Source organism: Pelophylax lessonae (genome assembly GCF_965119305.1).
Source record: "Pelophylax lessonae genome assembly, chromosome: 7".
NCBI classification, from domain to species: Eukaryota; Metazoa; Chordata; class Amphibia; order Anura; family Ranidae; genus Pelophylax; species Pelophylax lessonae.
This window is the reverse complement of record NC_138774.1, coordinates 154,781,782-154,800,735: the sequence shown is the minus strand read 5'-3', so window position 1 is coordinate 154,800,735 and position 18,954 is coordinate 154,781,782. Positions and strand designations below refer to the sequence as shown.

Here is an 18,954-nt window from a genome sequence, read left to right as displayed (position 1 = left end):
TGTACCTTGGTAACCATACCCAGACTCCACTGCGTGGGGCTGGCCCATTATGTTGGCTTCCTTCATTAGGTGCTTACAATGGCACGAAGTGCAATGTGTAAAGTTAGCTGCAGGATTTTATACAGGCACAGGGCCATGATCTATTTCTATGGCTCCCAGACCCTAAAGACCTCTTTGAAGGGAAAAGGCTGGTCCTTTTATAGGCCAAACACCATGAATAAGGTAAGACAGGGTTTCCTTGTTTATGAACTCTGGTTCCTGGATTTTAACAACACTATTTGCAGGGCATATCATACTATATGGTTTAGTGAGCTGAGGATTTTGGAGTTATTCACTTTATTGTGGTAACCACCGCCATTTTGTCTGTAAGACTTCTGCACACATCCACTTTTGAAATTGTTGTTTTTCCCCTTCTATGTGGTCTCAAAATGATGAGATAACTGTGTTACACCTCCCAGATGACGTGTTCTTACCCACCTATTCATATGAGAATACATGCAGTATTTTGCTGCCTTACCACAGCCAACATCTTTAGAAACACAGACACAGGATCTCAATCCATTTCTTCTGCACTTCCGAACCCTGAGTACCCAACTGGGGATCTACTCAGCAATAGAGGATTACAGGCACAGGGAAGCTTTGATTATAGGCCAAAATACCATTTGTTCCGTGGTCAGCCTACAGGAAACAAAGAATAAAGTTCAGGGTGATAGCTGTTTCTTTGTCCCGGAGCAATGTCTTATATTGACATTGCTCCCCTCATCTGAATCTAGCTTCCTCTCAGACACACACCATACAACCGGTCTGACAAAAGCAGATTTTTTCTACCCTTAATTTTAAATTCTTTGGATAACATTTTTGCCCTTCTAGTATCTTTTGTTTCCAGAGGTCAAAAACGCTTCCCTTTTTCACTTTTTTTTTCCTCCTGACCCTGTTTAGGAATCAGTAGCTGAACCACTTTTACTTGAAGATATGAAGGAAAGTATTGAGGACATTGATTTTACAGCTGTGGATTTTTCTTCCCTTGTGGCTTATGAGATACAGGCGTTGGCTTCATGTCAAATGCTTTCCACTGTGGACACACTAATTGATGCAGTCTGCGCTAGGCTTTGCCTTGTTCCCCACAGCCAAAACAGACCCCTGTGGGTACTAAGATCATGGCTAAGTCTAAAAATACTTTTCTGATATACGCCCAGATTGATTGTGGACTGGATGAGGACTGGCTGAAATCAGAAAAGCGTTTTGCTGATATTTATCCTCTGGGAAAGGATTTTAAAAAGAAATATCTATTTTGGTAGTGGATACTATCGCAAACTGGCAAAGACAAAAGAACAGAAATCTGTATTTGAATACACTGCTCTTTTAGAAACAATTACAGCTGATGCCTTCCTTTAGCCCTATTGCTTTGTGTTCATGCTTTTGAGATTGTAATTTGCCAAGTCTGAAAAATTTTTTTTATCTTTGTGGAGATGCTCAGGATTGTGTAGCTAAAAGCTTGTTCTGCTTGTAAGAAACATTGTAAATGCATATAATTTGATAGTAAATTGTTCTTTGGGGAAACTCTTGAAAATTTCATCAAGGAAGTAACTTTGGGAAAAGTACTTTTACCCCATAAGAAGAAGCCTAAGTGTCCTATTCCTAAGACTTCTACCACCACTCAAAGAAAATCATCTTTCTGTTCTCCCCAGGCATCAACCTCAAAACAAAGGCTTAACCTTTTGCAAGTCCTGGCCCACCAAACCTTCCTAGGAACCCTCATCACAACAAAGTATCATCCCCACTTCTCTGAGTGTGGAAAATCTATTAAAATATGTGCCGCTGTTGTTCTGAGATGTCCTGGAACTCTGGGTCATTTCAAAGGGATACAAAAGAGAATTTCTTTCCATGCCCCTTCATCTTTTTTTTTTTTTTTTTTTTTTTAGTCCAAAGAAAGGCTGCTATTTTGACCGCCTCGCGCCAACTTCAGACACCAGGGGCCGTTGTACCAGTTCCTTCAAAATAATGGTTTCAGTGTTTTTAATAAAGTTCTACCAGGCAGACATTCAGGCCTCAGCTGATGAGGGCTTCAGTTAGGTATGTACCAGGTATGTACCATGGTCTGTGAATACAGATCCTGTGCCCTGTACTGTTTGATTAAGATAACAAGAATTTTGACTTACCTGGAAATTCTTTTACTTAAAGTACAGTACAGGACACATGTACCTCTCATCTTTGTCTTGTTCACTCCATATTGTTTGTTTAAAACTGCAGCCCCACAGAGTGGGCAGAGATATATAGGTGCACTATAGGGATGGCTTTAGCGAAAAATGTTGCCAGTGTTTAGTCACCTGAAGATGGCAGCCTATATCCCATGGTCTATGAATATAACCCCTGTGTCCTTTACTATACTACAAGAAAAGGAATTTACAGGTAAGTCAAAACTTCTGTTTTGTAGCAGTCTACAATGTTGGCTAGAACTAACTTTTATGGAAATTCATTCCATTATTCCACAGCTCTTACTGTATAGAAACCTTCCATATGAAGAGGTGAACCCTCTACACCTTCAGGCACAGCAAGTGCACCTTGAATATGCAAAGACCTTAACAACTTTTCACCAAATTAACTTTAACATTTCATGTATTTAAAAAAGTGATTTTTATCCTCCTTGAATATTCTCTGCTCAAGGAAAATACTTTCAGGTCAGTCCTCGTGGCTGATGTCCTCCATGCTCTTTCTCGTGTCTTTTTACTTCCATAAACAGAATATAAAATAAATGGGAAATGTACAATTTGATGTTTATTATGTAAGCCAAATAGGACTAATATTTTCAATTTTATTGTACATTTTGGAAGATGGTCTAAATTTCAGGAAATATTATTTTAAAACATGAACACATTTATAAGAAATATATATATTAATACGTTATTTGCTTTGTAACCTTCTTTATTAATACACTTTCTAACATATCCAATTGCTGTACAGGATTACCAGGTATACAAGGTGATAAAGGAGATACTGGTCCTCCAGGATTTGAAATTCCTGGGCCACAGGGTGAACGTGGTAGCCCTGGATTTCCTGGAGAACGTGGATTTTCAGGACCCCCAGGGCCTCCAGGATTTCAAGGTCGTGATGGGGTACCAGGCACTAAAGGTGAGCAACATTTCTGTCTTTATATGACTGAAGTTAGTGTGCACTGATGCCATTTTTTTACCGGCGAGTATGAATACTGATACTTTCAGTGAAGTACTCACTGATACCGAGTACCGATACGTTTTGTGGTATGATTTGAGTGGTACCTTTGCTTTGCGGTAGGATTCCTGTCTGAATTGAATCTGAATTTCCCCCACCGATTTTGTGTGACCGGAGGTTGAAGTCACCAATGACAAGCCTGGGTTCACACAGGAGCAGTGGGGGAAACTGCATATGATTCCGACAGGAATCACACTGCATTCCTGTTCAAATGACATGTGATTCTTTGAAGTGCGATTTTAGCCCATTAATTTTGTATGGGCTCAAATCGTAATGCAAAGGTATCGGATGTAGATGTTGGAGCATTTGCACGAGTACCGGTATCGGTGCAACCCTAATTGAAATATGTGAATTGTTGCATTTAATAAAGATAAGAGTATGTTTATTTTCTTTACAAAGCAGACAAAAATACTTCCCTAAAAACTATACTGTAATGGCCAATTAGGACATTCTTATCGAATGTGGGGATGGCAGTAGGTGAATCTTAGCCATGAAGTAAGGTATAGCCTGGCCCCCACTAACCAAGCAAAATAGATCACAGGGGCACAAAATAAGCCTTTTGTGGGTAATTATTATGGGGGTTGTTTGCAAGCATCTTGTGGTGTGTGCTTAAAGCAAAATTCTACTTTTGGCTGTATTTACATAATTCTACTGCTGGACCTTTTTTTTTTAAAAAAAAAGTCATAGATCATGAAACCTCTGCCTTGAAAAAATGTTAATATTTGACATGGGGTTCTGAAATGTTTCCCTATAGTTATCAAATACATTTTGTGACAGTTAAGAAAAAAGCAATTTCATTATAAAGAGGAGGAATTATGAGTACATGGATTACCCCCCAAAAATCTGCTAGACTTCTATCTGATTTTTTTTTTACAAACTAAAAAAGAAATATGAATAAAATATTTATATGTGAAGTTACACTTTAAAGTAAAAGAAAATGAATACCTTAATTGTTACTTATTAAGGGTAAGCCAGGGAAAAGGGCTATTGTGGCAATATCCTGACCAACTTAGAGCGATCTATTGTCTTATTTTCTCCAGTAAATAAACAAAGAAGTATCTACAATATAAAGCCAATACATTTTTTGGATGTCGTCATTTAACATTAGTGTCTTGTATTTTTCATTTCATATTTCTTGTATCCCTTTTCCGTACCTTTCAATGTCCTTATTTTCAGTTTCTTGCTTTAAACAGGTACCAAGGGTGAAATGGGAGTAATGGGACCACCTGGACCAGCAGGAACTTCCGGCACCCCAGGAAATCCTGGTTTTCCTGGTCAGAAAGGTAAAATAATCACCATTTAAACAATGCCGATCCCAGAATCATCCCAAACTCGTCTCAAAAGCTGGTTGAATGCACAGAAATGTAAGCTGCATTTAGTTAATCACACAAGCCCTAACATATATTTAAAAAAAGTACAAAATCCTATGTGAAATTTGTAATACATCTTGGCTAAATGTGGCAGTTTTTACAGAACTACATGTATATACACTATATGGCCAAAACTATGTGGATACACCTCCAAATTATTAAGTTATGATGCACATAGCCATGTCCAGAAAGACATGTAGTGGACACTCTTATAAATCCGTCACTCCTACACATGGCATATCTTGGTGCGCGCTGGAGTGTCTATATAGTAGAGACTCTGTTCTCCGTGCATGTTCAGCTCCTTGCCGGCTAGGATAGGGGACTCATCCCTGGTCCTAATAAAGGGTTAGTTCTTTAATGACATTTGCAAAAAAAAATCACCTTTGCATTACATGGCATTACTATGCAGTACTCTATTTTGTGAAATAATGCTTACTGTTTAAGCTGCTTTTTTTTCATTGGGCTCCTTTCTCCACCCTGCCTAAGGTGCACGGCCCCAGCACCTCACGAAGGAGCAGTCAGCTTTGTTCCAACCCACACATGCACAGTGGGCTCTCTTTCACTCTACCAGAATGCTGAGCTCAGCCAATGCTGCGGGTAAGAGTGGACTGCACATTCGTGGGTAGGGAACAATGTGGTACACTCACTCATGAGTTGCTGCATAGTCTGTTCACTTTGCAAATTAATTTATCTTTAGCCAGTGAATGTGGTGAAAATTCACATTGCAAAGAATACCCAGTCACATACAGGGAAAACAAAATAGTATTTTTTTCTTACACATAACTAGATGCTGGATGTCTTCAGAGCTTCACCTCATTAACTATGCTAAGAGCAAACTCCCTTGCAAAGTGAACAGTCTTCTTCGCCTTTAGTAAATCAACCTCATCAAGTGCAGTAGGTTATAAAATCTGACAAATTCAAGGGAATTCAGTATAACATTTTCTCCACTTTTTTTTAAAAGGGTCTGTTCCTTATTCAAAAAGCCTTGCTGCCAGTTTTGGTGGCTTTACTGAAACACTCACCAGATTGCGGTATTCCTGATACAAAATGGTGCTAATACTTAAAAAAGAATTACCTCCAGTTTGTAGATAATGAAACAGGAAGTAATTAAAGTGGTTGTTAAGTCAACTCAATAAAAACATCCCATGCTCTCTGTAACATAACATTATGTGTCCCTGTGTCTGTGTTATATAAAAAATATGCTGATCTGTACCTATATCAGAGAGTCTCCCGTCGCTCACGTGACTCCTTGGCCTTCTCCTCTGTCTGGCTGACAGCTATAGAAGGTGGGGCCAAACACTCCCTCTGACATCAGCCGGGGATGAGAAAGAGCTGAGCAGTCATGTGAGCGCCGGGAGACGCTCTAATATAGGTACAGATCGGCATATATTTTATATGACACAGGGGCACATAATGTTATGTTACAGAGGGGATGGAATGTTTTTATTGTAGTTATAATAGCAGCAGATGGGGAGGGGTGGGCACTGACACAGAGCAGACAGGCAGGGAGGTGAAGGGGGGAGAGGATGGAGGAGAGGACAGAGAGGACAGAACAGGGCTGTGGATGACAGAGGCATGTAGCAGCCATGATAAACTGTGGTCAGTTTGCAGGGTGAATAGCCATACAGGATCAGTCAGGTATTTTAGGTAATGGAAGGGGCCAATTTACACAGCACAAGCACTGTGCTGTTATTCATGCTTGAAGGAAACATGATCTGCTTTTTTTAACAAAAGTAACAAACACTTTAAGATCATTTGTAAACTGACTTACGCTGTGTAACATATTTGCCATCATAGACATCCTTTATGAATTTCCCTGATTGACAGCAGCAGATCGTAAATACATCACATTGTCTATCTTTCTAATTATTTCACTGGTTTGTGGACACTTCCTGTAATAGCCATGGTCGGAGATTCCTCCTGTAAGAACAGCCTTTCAACATGCCTTCTAGCTTTAAATACACTTCAGGGATGGAAAGAAACCATTGTGGCCATGTCTATAAAATCTGAAATCTCCAGCTGACTTTTTTATGTCTCCTATTAGTAAAAATTCAAAAACACACCTGAATCATTTATCCTCAAGCTTTTCTTCACACAACATCAGAAAATCAAGGTGGTATTTTTGGTAATATAGTCTGTGAAATTGGTTATAATATACAGTGCCTTGCGAAAGTATTCCCTTGAACTTTGCAACCTTTTGCCACATTTCAGGCTTCAAACATAAAGATATAAAACTGTAATTTTTTGTGAAGAATCAACAACAAGTGAGACACAGTCATGAAGTGGAATGAAATTTATTGGATATTTCAAACTTTTTTAACAAATAAAAAACTGAAAAATTGGGCGCGCAAAATTATTCAGCCCCCTTAACCTTCCTAGCGGTATTCCCGAGTGTGGCTCGGGGTTAAATTTCAGTGCCAAAATCGGTAACCCCGAGCCACACTCGGGGTACTGCTAGGAAGATCGCTGGATCCTGGTAGAGGGGTTACTTACCTTATCCCCGGGATCCAGCGATGTATGTGGGTGGTGTGCGGCAGCGGAGCTTCCTCCCGATCCTCTTCTGTCTCCTGCGACGTGATGTTCGCAGGGGGGTGGAACCGGCGGCAAATTCAAAAAGTAAATTCACAAACACACTGATACACTGTAATCCTATTGGATTACATTGCCAAAATAAAATAAATTGACCTTTGATTGCCCCCCCCCCCAGTGCTTTCTCCATTGCACTTCCTGCATTTTTCCTGTACCTTGTGTCTGGATACTGCAGAGCGACCATGGCATCAAACAAGCGCGCCGCAACCTCAAAAGCGGTATATGACCTGCTGGGCGACAGCGATACAGAATCGCTTGCAGAGTGGAGTGATAGCGATTCGTGGGGAAGTTTGTCATCGGACGCAGAAAGCGATTTCAGCAATGATGCTGCGACTGTGCCCAGCGATGTGCGGACTTGGAGCTCGATCGACTGCGGTACGGAGCACGTAGCGCCCCCAAGGTTCCCGCTTACCGGAGCACCTGGTATCAAAGTGGATGTTGAGGATGACAACCCCTTGGCATACCTGCAACTCTTTTTGACCTGACCGATGAAGTTATTGAAAAGATTGTTGTGGAAACCAATCGGTACCAGGAGCAACAAGCCGCAAGCGCATCGGCGGTTTTCAAGGAGCAGGATGCGGGAACCCGTGACCAAAGCGGACATCTGGAAATTTCTGGGCCTAATTATTATGCAGGGAGTGGTGGGGAAACCCCTGCAGAAGTGGTATTGGACCACCAACAGATTACTGGCCTCTCCTTTTTTTGGCACGGTTATGTCAGAGTACAAATATTCGCTCATTATGAAGTATTTGCACTTTACAAATAATGACGAATTTGACGAGACTTCTCATTCAGCTCCGAAGCGCAAAAAGATTTGGGACGTTTATCAACTAATTTTGAAAAATTTTCAGCAGTCCTATGTCCCAGAAAGAGACATTTGTATAGACGAAAGTCTAATGGCCTATAAAGAGAGACTCAGCTGGATACAATATATTGCGTCCAAGAGAGCACGCTTTGGCATAAAATCATTTATGCTGTGTGAATCCAGCTCTGGATATATTTGGAATTCGGTCCTATACACCGGGAGAGGAACCAAATTCAACGAAAGGTTCAGCAGCTATGGAATGGCAACCACTTCAGTTCTGACGCTGATTGAGCCTCTTCTGAATCAGGGGTACTTTGTCACCACAGACAATTTTTATACATCCGCAGAACTGTTTGAGTTCCTTCTACAACACAAGACGGATGCGTATGGGACCGTTAGAGCTAACCGGCGTGACATGCCCTCCACCTTTGCCAACAAAAAGCTCAAGCCCGGAGAAATAGTTGCCTGGCAGAAAGGAAAATGTTGGCACTGAGATGGCGCGACAAAAAAGATGTCTGCCTGATGGGTACCATCCACAACATCTCTACTGTCATGGTACATACAAAAGGTGGAAAAGATGTTCTGAAACCGAAACTGGTCCTGGATTATAACAACACCATGGGAGGTGTGGACAGAGCTGACCAGGCCATGACTTTCTATCCGGCAATGCGGAAACAACAGAAAAAATATTATAAATAAATATTCAGGCATCTCCTGGAACAATGTTTGTGGAACGCATTCATTCTCCTAAAAAAGAAGAGTGACAGGCGTGTGGTTCATGTGGGCTTTGTGTGGAAAATTGCTGAGCTCATATTTTTCAGGCACCAAACACCAACAGTAAGTAGATACGGACGCCGTGCTGCTGGTGTTGTGAACCCCGAACGCCTGACCGGTTGTCACTTTATGGACCACATTCCACCAACGGAAAAGAAGTCTGCACCCACAAGGATGTGTGTGGTTTGCTGTTCCAAGCGTGACGACACTGGGCGGAAAATCAGAAAAGAAATGCGGCACTACTGTCCAGACTGTGACATTGGACTTTATGCTGTACCCTGTTTCAAAATTTACCACACCCGGGACGTTTATTGAAGCAATATGACCACTAATATTGCATCCTTTTTGGAAAAAAAAAAAAATATTGCATCCTTGTTTGACAAAAAAAAATGTCAGTGTTTTTGATTACGTTATTTACTATAATTTATTGAATAAAAAGTGTTTTTTTTTTGTTATTATTATTATTATTATTATATTATTATTTGTTATTATTTTATAGTTATTTATTATATTATAATTTAGGATTTTGTGTTTCAAACTTTATCATACCCGGGATGTTATAAAGAAGAACGCACAGTAAAAAGAAATCATATATAAATAGTTGGTTTGGGCTGCTCATCCTTAAGAATTACTAGCAAAATAATGCTACCGCTTTCAGCACCTAAAATCCGAAATAATCATACTGCCAGGGAGGTTAAGTTAATACTTTGTAGCGCCACCTTTTGCTGCGCTTACAGCTGTAAGTCGCTTGGGGTATGTCTCTATCAGTTTTGCACATTGAGAGACTGAAATTGTTGCCCATTCCTCCTTGCAAAACAGCTCGAGCTCAGTGAGGTTGGATGGAGAGCGTTTGTGAACAGCAGTTTTCAGTTCTTTCCACAGATTCTCGATTGGATTCAGGTCTGGACTTTGACTTGGCCATTCTAACACCTGGATATGTTTATTTGTGAACCATTCCATTGTAGATTTTGCTTTATGTTTTGGATCATTGTCTTGTTGGAAGACAAATCTCCGTCCCTGTCTCAGGTCTCAGTCTCGCAGACTCCATCAGGTTTTCTTCCAGAATGGTTCTGTATTTGGCTCTATCCATCTTCCCATCAATTTTAACCATCTTCCCTGTCCCTGCTGAAGAAAAGCAGGCCCAAACCATGATGCTGCCACCACCATGTTTGACATTGGGGATGGTGTGTTCAGGGTGATGAGCTGTGTTGCTTTTACGCCAAACATAACGTTTTGCATTGTTGCCAAAAAGTTCGATTTTGGTTTCATCTGACCAGAGCACCTTCTTCCACATGTTTGGTGTGTCTCCCAGGTGGCTTGTGGCAAACTATAAACAACACTTTTTATGGATATCTTTAAGAAATGGCTTTCTTCTTGCCACTCTTCCATAAAGGCCAGATTTGTGCAGTATACGACTGATTGTTGTCCTATGGACAGAGTCTCCCACCTCAGCTGTAGATCTCTGCAGTTCATCCAGAGTGATCATGGGCCTCTTGGCTGCATCTCTGATCAGTCTTCTCCTTGTATGAGCTGAAAGTTTAGAGGGACGGCCAGGTCTTCGTAGATTTGCAGTGGTCTAATACTCCTCCCATTTCAATATTATCGCTTGCACAGTGCTCCTTGGGATGTTTAAAGCTTGGGAAATCTTTTTGTATCCAAATCCGGCTTTAAACTTCTCCACAACAGTATCTTGGACCTGCCTGGTGTGTTCCTTGTTCTTCATGATGCTCTCTGCACTTTAAACGGACCTCTGAGACTATCACAGTGCAGGTGCATTTATACGGAGACTTGATTACACACAGGTGGATTCTATTTATCATCATTAGTCATTTAGGTCAACATTGGATCATTCAAAGATCCTCACTGAACTTCTGGAGAGAGTTTGCTGCACTTAAAGTAAAGGGGCTGAATAATTTTGCACGCCCAATTTTTCAGTTTTTTATTTGTTAACAAAGTTTGAAATATCCAATAAATTTCGTTCCACTTTATGATTGTGTCCCAGTTGTTGATTCTTCACAAAAAAACATTTCAAAAAAAAGTTTTATATCTTTATGTTTGAAGCCTGAAATGTGGCAAAAGGTCGCAAAGTTCAAGGGGGCGGAATACTTTTGCAAGGCACTGTATGTGAAAAGCATCTTCAGCCTCTTTTAGACACCAGACCAATAGGTTCTACTTAAAGTTCAATGGCTGTTTGAAAACTCTGATGAGTTTGTTTGCATCAAAGAAGCAGCTTTGGTTATATGGAATGGGCTGAATTGTATAGTTAAAGCTGAACTCTAGGTAGATATAAAAAAAAAAAAAAAAAAAACAAGAGTATTGCAGCTCTGCTTTCATTAATACATTTTGTTGTATTTTTCTTATTATATAAGTTCAGGCAGTGTAAGTACCTTAATTTCTCCTGTTCAGACTGGGTGAGTAAGAAGCAGCACAAGAAGCAAATCTGTGTGCAGTGCTTGCTAACTAGAAAGGTATTTGCTAATAGGAGAAGTGCGCAGAGTGTCAGATTAATCAGCTTTGGGAGGACAATACCTAATGTTGCTTAACTGCAGCAGAGAAAAGTTAGCTCCTGAAATGCCAAACAGAGCTTAATCTCGTTGTATGTAAATAAACCTTTTAGACGCAAATATGTTTGAATGCTGTGACCTCGTGAGTGTAACCCCAGCAATGGTATACCTTTTTCTTTCTTAGGTCTTGATGGATTTCCTGGGCAGCCCGGCTTAAATGGCAATCCTGGGTCTAAGGGTGACAAGGGAGAACGTGGTCTTGTAGGCCCACCAGGAAATGGGGCTGGAGGACTTGGAAGTAAAGGAAGTAAAGGAGAGCCTGGGAGAGATGGTAATTCTAAATTTTATCATTCGCTTTTTTTTAAATATTTTTAGATATACTGTATATGTGATTGGGATCAAGTCAAAAATATAAATTGTTGGAAAAAATTAATCTTTACATGTAAATTTCTGATGGAGCCCCTACTTTGTAATGACCTAGATAATGTTAAATGTTCTGTTATTTTTAAGGTTCACCCGGATTAAATGGAGAAAAAGGCTATAGTGGTATGCCTGGTAATCCAGGAACACCAGGTCAAAGTGGGCCCCCTGGATCTTCAGGTTTACCTGGTTAGTATCTTATCTTTATCTTAGGGAATGTTTAGTGCTGTTATACACGATTTATTTGTTTACTGGTACCTTTTTGTTAGTGGGGCAAATAAGTAATACTGCAAATTAAGTTCTTTATTGCTCGTTAAATAGGGTCAGACATAATTTTGAGACTACTGGGTTATACTGCTACCTTCAGTAGAATTGGACAGTAGAAAAAAAAAAACAACCAGTATAACGCATCCCAATCCCATCATGTTTCAGGAAACCCATTTTATTTGGCATTTTTTCATTTTTTTTAACAAGATATTTTTATTTTAATCAAGACCCTTCATTTGTTGCAGAGCCATGATAGCTTATTTTGCAGTTTTCCAGATCGGCTGATCATGGTGCTGCCTCAAAGGCTGTACTCAAACCCAGCCAAGAAGAAGATGCTGATTCTGCCTGTAATGTGACCTTCAGGTGATGGGCTCTGCTTATGGCACATTGCAGGCACTTAATGTCCTGCATTTGTTGCATAGTTTGCATGTTTTAGAGGTCAAGGTACAGGATAACCTGCAGGTGTAATCCTGCAAGTATGCCAATTGAAGGGTCAAAGACTGTCTTGAGTGTAACTTATATTACTGGGTCCTGCATTGGAACTTTCTGGTACCTTGCTGCTGTCTGTTTGCTGCAGGGTGCTCTCCAGACCACTCTGCAGGGTGCTCTCCAGGCTGCCATAAGCATGTAATTTGTTTCCTGTTGTATTCCCCTAAGGGCTTAAAACATATTTTTTTCTGTTGCACTTGTACAATATGTGTCATCACCACGTAGAATGTACATAATGTTTCATAATATGCTACTTGGTCTCCTTTTATTTCTCCAGTTCATGTGTTGCAGGCACTTTCTAGAAACATGGCTGTGATGCTTTCTAAAATGTGTTTCATGTGCCATTTCTATTGCACCTGCGCTGCACTTTCCTGCGTACGATTACACATGGCATTATTCTGCCTCTTCTGCCTGAGGAGTCACAGTCAGCTACTCATGAGGATCAAATGGGTTCGCTGCTGTTTATAATTCCTTGGTCAGGCAGAAATAACTTTGCCAGCACCCTTCTGGCAAAATATCACTTCTACATGCTAGACAGTATGGCAAATCATAAGAGCAAAAAAAGCGGCCCTGCAGTGGCACTAACAGTGGCGGGGCAACTTGCAGTGTCCCTTCTCAAGGACAGGACACCAACAGTCTAGACTGTCATCCCCTACTTTAATCCACACACTCTCTTCCAATTCCAACCAGCATGACTCTCTCCTCTGCATTATCCAGAGAGGAATATTCTGTGGCTATTTCAGATTTTATGCACAAAATGATTGCCATGATAGCTGACTCAGAACGCAGGGGCCACAAGCATAATTATATATTTTCTCTTTTAGATTTTTTTTATGATGGCTGGTCCACTCCTGTGAACCTATTTTTGTCTCTCAAGCAATTTGTTGAGCAATACCCTATAGAAAAAGCTCTTCCATTGCGGACTCTGATCATTCCCGTCGAGAACATTCTAGAGTTCAAGTACCCCATAGACAAGAGACTGGAAACAAGTCATTGTTTTCTCCAAAAGGCTCTGCTTTGCAACCTGTGATTGCTGTGATGTCTATTTGCCAAGCCTTGGGTGTATCAACTAGCATATGACTAATGGATCGGAGTGATCCCCAAATGACCCTTCAGTTTTAAGACAGTTAGTGCTCATTCCTGCTGCCCTACTCTATTGTGTTGATTATGGATATTGTATGTTCTATATCTAGTATGATTCCCCTATCTGTGCACATTTGGGGGACACATTGGCTAAAATGTTAGTCTGAAGAACAACAGTGCAAAAAAACACTTACTGCGTATGCCCTTTGGTGGAAGGCATATCTTTGGTGCCTCTTTGTACTTTTTCAAAGATGTCACTGTAAAGGAAAGAGTACCGTATTTTCCGGCGTATAAGACGACTGGGCGTATAAGACGATCCCCCCTAATTTTCAAGTTAAAACATAGGTTTTGGGCTATACTCGCCGTATAAGACTACCCCCCTTCCAAAGCAAGGCAACACCATTGAAAAACATCAGATTTCTCATAGATCTCCAAGGTACCCCAAGTACTGTAATACATGTAATCTCTCATAATATCTCCAAGGTACCCTAAGTATAAGTATAACCAGTAGATGTAATCTCAAGACGCTGGCTGTGCGGGAATCCTGTACCGGTATACCGGTATGTACCATAGCTTCGGCTACATACAGTGTACCGCGCTGAGCCAATCACAGTGAGCGATGTATTCTATTATTGAATGCAAAGCCTGCTCGGATTGGCAGAGTCAGAGAGGCGGGCTGATGTTACTCCACCAATCCGAGCAGGCTTTGCATTCAATAATAGAATACATCGCTCTCCCTGATTGGCTCAGTGCGGTACACTGTATGTAGCCTGAAGCTACGGTACATACGGTATGCCGGTACAGGATTCCCACACAGCCAGCATCTTGAGAGATTACATCTACCGGTAATACTTATACTTAGGTTACCTTGGAGATATTATACTCGGCGTATAAGACGACCCCCCATTTTTGGGGGATTTTTTTGAGGTTCAAAAGTAGTCTTATACGCCAGAAAATACAGTACCTTTTTGCCCCAGCAAAATAAATCCTAAAATAAGTTCAAGACTCATAAAAATGTACTTACAAGGAACATTATTTTACTGAAAACCTAAAATGTGATAGAAACTTATTTTAGAAACAAAACCATTCAATACTTAAACAATATAGGAAATATGTAAACTTTAACAATACCCATAACACGTTATCTGCCCAACTTTACACTTAAAAACTCAAAACAGTGTGAAAAGATGTGGAGCATAACTGGGATTTTGAAGACATGGGGCACTCTGGCAGACAACATAAAAAATGGTGAGCAGTGAACATGGTGACAGGGGGGGAAGAGAGAGCCATAGGGGGGACAGAAAACGCAAGAGGGGGGTGACAGAGAGAACTAGGGGAGAGAGAGGGGGGGAAAGATAGAGGGAAAGGGAAAAAAAGAGCATGAGGGGACGAGAGAAAGAGAGAAAGAGAGAGGGGGGGGGGGAGAGAAAGCAAGGGGGAGATCTAGTGTATGGGGACTTATATACTTTATTTTATTCAGAAAACAGAGAAGTGGTTTAACCACTTCAGCTCTGGAGGGTTTTACCCCCTTAATGGCCAGGCCATTTTTTGCGATACGGCACTGCATTGCTTTAACTGACAGATGTGTAGTCGTGTGATGCTGTACCCCAATAAAATTGATGTATTTTTTCCCACAAATAGAGCTTTATTTTTGGTGGTATTTGATCACCTCTGCGGTTTTTATTTTTTGCGCTATAAACAAAAAAAGAGCCATAATTTTGAATTAGATCTGAAAAGAGAGATCTGTGTTTCAGCTTAGAGAGATCGCAATCTCTCTCGCTCTGTGACAGAACATCAGTCTCCCTTGTTTACATAGGCAGACTGCTGTTCTGTCATTCCACCGAACCATCGGCGAGTCCCAGTGGCCATCACGGCCACCGTACCCTCTGATTGACTCCTGCTGTGTCCATTCACAGCAGGAGTAGCGCTCTGGTGGCGCACGTGCCCCCTGACATCTCGTGCACAAAATCACGTCCATTACATGATTTTTTGTAGCTGGGACTCCTTGCTGCAGTATATATGCAGCAGGCAGTCTGGAAGTGGATAATTTGAAAGTGAATGCATCTGCAAATATGCATTTCCTCATTGGTATCAGATAGTCAGCCTGGGTCCAACAGGTACAGTGACATTGTTTTTCTATAGAGGTTCAGTCATAAGCTTGACACCTTTTGTAAGGATCTGCATTGCCTGATTAATATTCTAAATATGAATATCAGAGTATATTTACAAAGAATGGAGAGTGCACTGTGGGGCAGCTCTTCCAGATTTTTTTTGTCAAAGCTTAATTGAACAAGCTGAAGTTAGAAGCTATTTGGCATCCATGCACAGCTGCATCAGGTTTTGACCCCCATGTCTTGTTATAGGAGGCTCACTATTCATTACATTCTCCAACAGACTATGTAGGTCATTGTTCAGGAGCCTACTAAGAAAAAATAATGGTTTTCACTTGCAGCAGTGAATCTAATAATTCCTTCCTGTAATCCCGCAATGGCCCATGTGTGCTATGTGGTAAATGCTGCCCTAACTGCATTATAACACAAATCGTCATAAATGTATACAGTATTTGTATGTTTTGAAATATTGAGCAGGAATATAATTTTAATTAAATGTGTCTTTTATATTCAAAGGGCCTAAAGGAGATGCTGGCTTTCCTGGGCAACCTGGATTACCCGGGTCTTCTGGACCAAAAGGGAACATGGGAGAAATGGGACTTCCTGGTAGGTGTTCTTTTGTTGTATCTGTATTGTAATGCAAGGCTTCAAGATATATTCACAGTCATGCTGGAATTAATAAATATGGTGTTTTAGAAGGGCTGAATTTCTTACCTTTTCTTTGGAAAAGAGCTGCTCTGGGCTACCTGCAGTGCCCAATAAAGCATTTGGTCACATGATCTCTTCTAAGGAGGATGGTTTGAACAATGATCCTTAGCAGATAACATTGCACTTAAAGCCCTGGAGCACCTGGAGCAGATTTTTTCCTGGAAAAAAATAAGAAATTCATTCTACAGTGTTAATCTTTCATGCATGCCTTCCATTAGCATTACTAACATAACTCTATAGGTATTGAAGGAAGATCCACTTCAGTTATATTCTATAGTTCTGTATGCATGTAGAATGTTCTTCTCTGTTGAAAAATTAGTATATGAGAAACAAAAGTACCCAGTCATTTTCTTGAACTAAACCCCATGCCAGGTGTTCTGTATGTTGAAGAGGCCACAATCACAGGAATGGGATTAGCAACTTTAAAGTCTCATGGGTACAAAAGTAGAACCAAGCAATCTGCATACATGCCCTTTTTTTTATGAAATATTGTGTAACTAGGGAGATGGGCATTGGAGATTTACACACACTGTATCTTCCATCAGAAATTGCTTGCTAAGGATTGCATTACTATGGCCATAAACAACAGTACACTAAACATATATTTACAGCTACAGTTGGTATTTGGACAAAATAAAGAGTATCAGAGAAAAATCTAAACTCACAAGTTTAATGTTAAAGCAAAGCCAGTTTCATCTTGTATGCTTTGTTAATTAGAAGTAGTTACACTGTGGCACTGTTACAGCTATATCTTTGTTACAGTCACTAGACACTTGAAAATTTGTTTAATCACATGTGACTTTGATATTAAACACTACTTTATGCAACATTTGCATTACAGGGCCATCGGGTGAAAAGGGCTTTCCTGGACAGCCAGGGCGTCCTGGATCACCGGGACCTCCAGGATTTGGTGGATCTAAAGGTGAAAAAGGTGAATCAGGACTTTCAGGCACGGGTCCACCTGGCTTACAAGGACAGAAGGTATTAATTTACTGTTAAGTATGTTGTATACAATATACTGTAATACGGTAATAAGGCTTAGTTTGAAGTAAAAGTTCTATTTGAATGCCAAAGGGCAAGCTGATTTTCTGGCCTCCCATTGCAGGCCTAAAAATATGGCCTAATATTGTTCTGCTGCAGTAAAGTAACACTTATAGTTTTTGTCACTTCCTCAACCAGTTACTGGGAAAAGAAAGGAAAAGAAGCAGACTGATGAGCTTATTACTCTGTCATTCTTTACTCTCCTACTATCAGCATGTTTCTTGCTAGTACATGAGCATTGAGGAACAGCAAATTTGCTCCTTGTGCTGCTTCCCTCTGTACCTGCCTGAGCTCTACTGTACAGTGACTTAAAGAGGCTCATACTAAGTCAAATTTAGGTGCTAACACTGCATTAAAATACACTTAATGATTATTAAATGATTGCACATCTTCATTATTATTTATTTTTTATATATAGAGTTCAGCTGGTTATCTTACCAGTAATTACACAATCCAAGCTGCCTTAAAAGGTCATGACTGGGTTATGGAGAAACCTTCTGAAATGTATTTGCTCCATATTAGCCAAATATAGTGACTATTATTATTTGTCTTTAAAGGGTGAACCAGGGCCAGGAGGTTTTTCTGGCACTCCCGGAAGTAAAGGAGAAGCAGGAAGCCCTGGATTACCAGGATTACCAGGTGTTCAAGGCCTTAAAGGAGATCCAGGTTCCCCAGGATTTTCAGGTAAATGAACATTTTTTCGACCACTTCCCATCCAGCCTATTGTAACATTATGGCCAGACGGGTGCTCTGTTATTCCACATAAATGCCCTGTGGCGCGCAGCAGCACAATCTCTGCCCACTTTGTCCACCGGACACAGCAGATGACAGTGATCAGTACTGGGCTGCTGTGATTGACCTAGGTACTATGTGATCATTGTCCGTGCACATGGTCACAAGAAAACAACTGTCATTCATGACAACATTGCTTACTATTGTGATCTATGTGATTGGGCACAGTAATCAAATGGTACAGGCCTGATTACAGCAGCCCTGTACCATGTGATAGCTGTAGCCTATCTCAGCAATCATAATAGCAAACAGTGAGTCATGTTTAGGGATACTTACATTTTTCCTAATCACCACTGCCCCAGTCACAGTGTCCCTGATCACCGCCATATCAGTCATATTGTCCTTAATCACTGCCACCCCAGTTACAGTATCCCTGATCACCATCTCCCCAGTCACAGTGTCCCTAATCATTGCCACACTAGTCATATTGTCTCTAATTACTGCCACACCAGTTAGAATGCTCCTGATCGCTGCCACACCAGTCATATTGTCACTGATCACCACTAGATAAGTCACAGTGTCCCTGATCAATGCCACAGTGGCCATTGTGTCACCATAAGGACTTGTTCATATATACAATGCTCTCTGAAAAGCCACCCATGTTAGGTTTACTCTTCACAAAGCATAGGCAGTGAAGAGCATTGTATCACCCCCTCACCACCTACTGTAACCCCCTGGGCCCCCCCACAAGCAACCCCATTCAATTGAATATGTCATGATTGGCAAGTGTATGGGGGTATGATTCCAGACACAGCTGCAAAGCATCACAGCCA

At 40.8% G+C, this 18,954-nt stretch overlaps 1 protein-coding gene across 2 annotated transcripts in view; it reads left to right on the top strand.

The window, feature by feature from the left end:
- The window catches only part of COL4A5 (collagen type IV alpha 5 chain), a 245,222-nt gene that overhangs the window by 161,306 nt on the left and 64,962 nt on the right, over positions 1-18,954 (top strand). The window contains exons 31-37 of one of the 2 annotated variants that reach the window (XM_082264453.1): positions 2,962-3,129; positions 4,422-4,511; positions 11,455-11,601; positions 11,781-11,879; positions 16,157-16,246; positions 17,190-17,329; positions 17,947-18,073. In XM_082264453.1, the coding sequence (XP_082120579.1) occupies positions 2,962-3,129; positions 4,422-4,511; positions 11,455-11,601; positions 11,781-11,879; positions 16,157-16,246; positions 17,190-17,329; positions 17,947-18,073 (861 nt within the window). The remainder of the gene's footprint in view (positions 1-2,961; positions 3,130-4,421; positions 4,512-11,454; positions 11,602-11,780; positions 11,880-16,156; positions 16,247-17,189; positions 17,330-17,946; positions 18,074-18,954) is intronic. The other variant, XM_082264454.1, reaches the window with a different exon arrangement.